This window comes from Triticum aestivum, chromosome 2D, assembly GCF_018294505.1.
Source record: "Triticum aestivum cultivar Chinese Spring chromosome 2D, IWGSC CS RefSeq v2.1, whole genome shotgun sequence".
In the NCBI taxonomy this organism is placed as follows: Eukaryota; Viridiplantae; Streptophyta; class Magnoliopsida; order Poales; family Poaceae; genus Triticum; species Triticum aestivum.
Genome location: NC_057799.1, coordinates 529,672,945 through 529,679,152, shown reverse-complemented (window position 1 = coordinate 529,679,152; position 6,208 = coordinate 529,672,945). Strand labels below are relative to the sequence as shown.

The 6,208-nt window shown below is 51.0% G+C and overlaps 1 protein-coding gene across 1 annotated transcript; it reads right to left on the bottom strand.

The window, feature by feature from the left end:
* Positions 1-373: 373 nt before the first annotated feature.
* On the bottom strand, positions 374-1,755 carry LOC123049792 (homeobox-leucine zipper protein HOX17). The gene is made up of 4 exons (XM_044472666.1): positions 1,490-1,755; positions 1,185-1,393; positions 985-1,064; positions 374-856 (listed from the first exon to the last, which is right to left on the bottom strand). The coding sequence occupies exons 1-4, from the start codon at positions 1,584-1,586 to the stop codon at positions 550-552; spliced, it is 693 nt and encodes a 230-aa protein (XP_044328601.1). The 5' UTR covers positions 1,587-1,755; the 3' UTR covers positions 374-549.
* Between the last annotated feature and the right edge of the window lie 4,453 nt (positions 1,756-6,208).

Below are 6,208 nucleotides of genomic sequence, written 5' to 3'. Positions count from 1 at the left end.
GAACCACTTTAAATTAGGTACATACGTGAGCAGAAAGAACTATGGAAGAACCCTTTGCATAGATTAATAGATATATGCATGCTTTCTGGAGACACTAATCGCCTAAATTAAGCTAAGTAGACCGGCCAGAAGCACACACACGCGTTAATCAATCGCTGGAATTAAGCTTGAGGGACACGGCTGTCCAAGAAACGAACTGAACTGACCTCTCATCATCGCCGTCATCATCAGCCAAGCGACAGGACAAACCGCGCGCCGTGCCATCCCCTTGCACCCCACCTTCCCTACACCCGTATCCCACCATATCCAGCTTTCTCTAGGACCAGCTAAATATTCCCTAAGCTACTGCATGCTCTTCTACTGCACTTGTGACACATTAATACTCGTGTTCCTTCCTGACAAAGAAAAAAAATTCAGAACGATCGAGCGAGGGCAACAGTCTTGCGCGAATAAATGTGCGAAACTGTTGGTTTTGATACGGTGTACTGCCTACTGTCTAGTAAGTAGACTGTCTAGTGGCTACTAGGTTGTCGATCGGTCGATCATGATTCATGACTGCTGCGGCCGGACGGCGATGGGGCGGTGGCAGATGGCGCCCTCGACGACGCCGTTGCGGCGGTCGGCGGCGTTGGAGCTGTTATTGTTGTTGTTGTTGTTGTTGTTGGAGACGCGCTCGCAGGAGGGGCACATGGTGAGGGTGGTGGGCGGGGACATGTGCATGTACTGGTGCGGGGAGACGAGCTTGAGCGCGCGGAGCTCCTGCACCTCCTTCTGCAGCCGCCGGTTCTCCTCCGTCAGCGTCTCGCAGCAGCGCTTCAGGAACTCGCAGTCCACCTCCGTCTGCTTCAGCTTCGTCCTGCGTTGTTGTTTAAAACAAAGAGAAAAAAACCCAGAGACTGAGAACTCGTTCTGATCATCGATCGAGCTTAAAGGAAATCCCATCCAAAGAACATATAAGATACTGTTGCATGTGCTAATACGTACCTTGCGCGTCTGTTCTGGAACCATACCTCCACCTGCCGCGACCGCAGGCCCAGCTGCTGCGCCAAGGCTGCCTTCTGCCTCTGCACGTAGCACGTAGCAGCACGCAGGGTTTAGAAAGATTATAGAGTAGACAGTACTAAGAACTGCATGTTTCATGGAAATAAATTAAAGATGATACTCCGAAAGAAAAGGCTAATTACCGGGTTCAGAGTGGGGTGCTCCCGGAAGCTGTCCTCGAGCACGGCGGACTGGTCCTTGGACAACCGGAGCTTCTTGCGGGAGCCATCCATGCCGCAGCCGCCGTCGTCGTCGTCGCTGCCACCGCCACGCTGCCCGGAGCGCTCCTCGTCGGCAGAGGCCTCGCAGACCCGCTTCGCAGGGAGCAGTGGCATCTCCAGGAATCTCCTCTCTGATCAACAGTTGCCAACATCTCGTATAGTATTAGGTACGATCTATAGTCTCGCCGGAGTTGAAGAAGTAAGCACTAGCTAGCAGTAACATTTACCTGGAGCGTGGAGCAGCATGGCGACATGGTGGGTGCGAGGAGCAAGCGACGAGCTGAGACTGAGGCTGAGCCCTAAATCCTCGGCCCTCTCCATCATCGATCTCCCTGACCTCTCTCCCCCCTTCGTCTATCTCTCTCTCTCTCCCAACCTCTATCCGAGCGCGCGTGTGTGTGGAGTTTGCAGTTGGGGTTGGACCTCGGAAGTGATAAAGAAGTGGGGGAGAGTGAGGGTTTTAAAGAGACGGGGAAGGAATGTTGGATCTCACACACAGTTTCTGGGACAGCAATGATTAACTTGTGGGGGCTGGCTCCTTAATTGGTGCAATCATAACCCCCCACCGCTAAAGGCTCGAAATTGCTAGGTTAGCTAACTTCAGCTATTCTCCACTCAAACCAGGATTTTTCCTTTAGAGATAGAGAAAAAAAAACTGTGGGCATTTTCGCTTTGACAAATGTTTTTGTCCACCGAATGGAGTGGAGTATATATCTAGCAAACAACCACCTTTTGACTTATGGTCTCTGTGGGCAACTATATGATCGTATCGTACGTGCAAAATAGAATAATCGCGTGTATAATTATTTCAACTCACCTGTTGGACCAGTCACCACCAGTGTCGTATTTTTTTTTAGTTGGAAGAGTCTCATGTATATTATATATAGCAAAAAAGGGGAAAAGGAAGAAATTTGTTCCCATATATAGGACCCTTTTGAAGTGCAGTACTAGCGTTTACTGGTTTATGTGCACTTGTAGCCAGCCAGGGAAAACAAGGGTTCGAAAAGTTTATTCACAATTCACTGGAACCACGTGAATATTGAGATAATTCTAGCATACGTTTGAATTTTAGACGCTTAGCACCTCCACCGGTTATTAATATTTGCTTGTTTCTTGAATTTGGAGGAAATTTTCCTGAAATTGGTTTCCTGCTCATATCCCTACATAGATCCTCCCATCCTTGGTTACTATACATAGCACTACGTCCAAATGCCTGAATTTGGAGGGGTTATGATACCGTCACTCCCCTTAGAGATGAATATTCCTCGGTTATTTACAGATTTTGACATAGTTTGCCTGAATTAAAATTTCTTTATCAAATTCTAGAAAATAATAAATTTCATTTGCATAGTTTCAAAGATATTTTGACCACGGTTACCAAGAGAACTATGGTAATTAACTAGTCATGCCGGTGCCCAACGTTATGTTTCCCTATCAAAACCCCTTGTGTCTCACTCCTTCCTTCCCATTTCCGGCAAAGTGATTCGTCGACCACACATGCTCGATGGTTATATTCTTAGAACACCTCATGTAACTTTAATTGTCCCTATAGGATTCCTACATCTATGTCGCCACCAACAACTTTGATCAATGATGGTATGCCATTCTTTGATGGCTTGATCACTGGTGACGTCCAATGATCTATGTTCTAATAGCCTTGTTCTTAGTATGACATCGCGATATTAATTCGACTTCCTAGCATGTAACATTTGGGACCCGAATGGGGCACTTCCTATGTTGGTAGCGACAAGCAAATGCTGAAGAGATCGGCTCGCCCGACGACCTTATGGCCAAGATCAAGGAGGGGATCTATATGTCTCGTCCCTACACAAGTCCGAGAGGATGTGTCCTCATCGAGGAGAAAGAGGGAGACAATAGTGTTGTAAAAAAGAGTTTTTCAAAGAAAAAAAATGGAATTATGGATCCGTCGATGAGGAATGTTCATGTTCCCCGGCATGGAAAAGAGGGATGAACTTATTTGAGGATTACGAAGATAAGGAAAACTACTACGGTAAACAGTGACCAAGGCATTTTTCTTCCCCAAAGATCACCGTCGAGAACCAACCAGTGGTTAGATGGTTAGGAGAGTGGAGGCATCCCTATATCACTAGGGACCAAACCTTAGGTTTGACGTTTTGTTTGTGGGAAATAAATAGGAGCACCTGGGTGCTCCACCCCTTATATGCCAAGAAATGTATACGTGACGAAGAAAATATAGTCCGGTCTACGATTCATCCAAACAATTTTTTTCCTATACGTGAGATTTTTGTTGTTGTCTTTTTACTGAGAATACGACAAATGTAATTTTTTCACGAAACTTCACACGGGAGTACATTGACACCCAGGTTTGATATGCCAAAATCCTAGGTTATTTGAGTTTCCCCTATATTTTTCTGAATTTAATGTTCATATAAGGAGGGGAGGGGGGGTGTTGGAGCACTCAGGTGTTCCAAATCCTCTTCCTTTCGTTGTCTCATTAATACTGATGATTCTTTCGGTGGAGGCAATGTTCCATTGGTAACGAGGCGTCGGTGCTGACTTTATCAATTCTGAAGCTCCGCAACTCCGACCTAATCTTCAGTAGACGATGCGTGAGTGCGTGTGTGCGCCTACGTTGCGATCCATATTTTTTAAAGATTTATTATTCAGTGTCGTGATAAAAAGTGAACAAAGTGGTGTGGCTGCAAATGCGTTAAATGGAAGTGTTCGATGTGGGCGGAACTCAAAGTTAGATGATTCACGATTGTACATGGACTTCAACCCCGCAAAAAAAGGACTCCGCGAACGTTCACCGGAAGGGGGTGGTATTTGCAAATGATTTCATTGGCATTTTTAGTTATGAGCTTATGAGCGTGACAGTTTCTTCAGAGCGACATGACAATTTTTATCGGAGAAGGCAATTTTTCGTTTAAAACTGCCACCGTTTGATCTCGTCTCGGAACTAAAATTGTCATCAAATGGGGTTCATTTGCCACCCCTCTCCCAGCGAACGGTCATTAGATAGGATTTCCGAAAGAAAAACTTATTGTAGACAAAAGGGAAAGAAAAGAAAAAAGACATCCCAGTTTCACTCATCCAAATCGATTGGTTTCTTCCTTCTTTGGCCACTACTAGATCGAACTTCCCATGTCTCAGAACCACTACTCGATCGTTCCTTTTCAAACTACTACCAGTATAAGCAGACGACACAGTGATTAGCACTCGGACGAGGATTGCCATGCGAGGTTTGGGGGGGGGGGGCTAACAGGCAATGATCGCATCACGTAGGAGCAGTGCATGGAGAAATGATTGGCTTTCCGAGTTGGTAGCGACCATGATGCTAGGTGGCCGAGGATGGAGGGAGGGCATGATTGCGCAGGGCGTGCTCCGCGCGCTCGCATTGGGTGGGGCACAGGGGAAAAGGCCAGTTCAAGTGTCCATTCATGCGAGCGCATGGCCTTTCCTCCAGGCCCAAATCATCGTGTCCCGCTTTGCGCCGGCACGCGCCTATCCCTTGCCCGGCCCCGCGCACCCGCCTCATCTCCCACCCATCATCATCCCATCATTGCCTGCCTGCCCCGCCCACCACCTTTCGACAACGCAGCGCAAGCAAGCCTGGTCTACATGGGTTTGAGCTTTGAACTCAACCGGCTTGTGGTACAGGGTTGGTGACTTCTTCAGGGGAATGTCACTACCTGTTGTACGTACGTGTTTTGTTTTTGTTGGATTTTTTTTGTTGAATTATTGGGTTAGTTTTACGTGGTTTTTGTGTGCCGGCGATGATCAATCGCTGAGAGCAACTCCAACGGGCCGACCCAAACGGACGGTGATTTTCGTCCTTTTTTGTCCGTTTGGGTCGGCCAGACGGACACGGATGTCCGCTTCCGCATTTGGGTCGGCGCGTGCGCCCAACGCTGGCCTGAACCCATTTTGACGGCGCAAAAAAAAATGAACGCATGCATATTAAAAAAGAGAAACATCATTAATTAAACATTAAAGCCGGCCACGAAGGCCGGCGAGAGTCCACGCGTCCACATTTGCATTTAAAAAATAAAAATAGCCTAAACTACGAGGCGGCGCGCTGCCCTAGGCATCGTCGTCGTCCTCGGGGTCCGTGAGGTCGATGAGCGTCGGCGCCGGCCCGGCCCAGGAGAACGCCGTGTTCTAGAGCGCCGTCATGTCGGGCTGTGCCGGCGCAGGCAGTGCCGGTGCGGGGGGGGGGGGTGCGGCCGCCTGTGCAGCCGCGGCCTGGCGCGCCTCCTCCTCGGCCTCGAGCTGCTCCTCCTCGAGGTCGCGCTCGAGCATCTCGAGGTACTCGCCGTCACGGCGCTCCTCGGCCAGTCTGATCTTGCGTCAGTGCTCGAGGTACGCCTGCTCCTGCGCCGGCGTCGCTCCCATCCAGACCGGCGGCGCGCGTACCCACTCGCGCACTGCTCCCGTCCAGGAGTAGCGCTCGATGGGGGACGGCTCCCGCTCCGGCTCCGGCTTGATGGGGGACGGCGGGGCCACCGGCGGCACCACGCTGTCGTCGCCCGCCGTGGAGAGGGCAAGGGCCTGCGCCATTGCCGCCTCGTACAGAGCCTCCTCCGCCGCCTCCGCCCTGCGCCGCTCGTCCTCCTCGCTCTCCCGGTAGCCGGCTGCAAGGGCCGCCTGGTCCTCCTCGCGGACGACGAGCACCGGTGGCGGCGACCTCCGGTCGACCTGGCGCATGCCCCGTCGCCTCGCCTCCTCGTGCTCGAAGGCGAACCACCTCGCCCACTTGGGCGAGTCGGTTGCGTAGGCGGGGTCGCGGCACTGCTCCGGTGTCAACAGCGCCCGCCGGGGCCGCACCTCCTCCGCGTGAGCACGAGCCGTCCGCGGCGCCGCCGGCACTGGGATCCTATCTGGATCCAGATGCCAGTCGTGTGGCAGCGTCACGTCGGGATACAGCAGAGGCTGGCGGTGCTGCCAGTGCCACTCCGCCTGGT

Coding starts and splice junctions, on each gene's coding strand:
- LOC123049792 (XM_044472666.1), bottom strand. CDS start 1,586: ATGATGGAGAGGGCCGAGGATTTAGGGCTCAGCCTCAGTCTCAGCTCG. Junction 1,065..1,184: donor AGCACCCCACTCTGAACCCG/GTAATTAGCCTT, acceptor TGCTACGTGCAG/AGGCAGAAGGCAGCCTTGGC. Junction 857..984: donor TTCCAGAACAGACGCGCAAG/GTACGTATTAGC, acceptor ACAACAACGCAG/GACGAAGCTGAAGCAGACGG.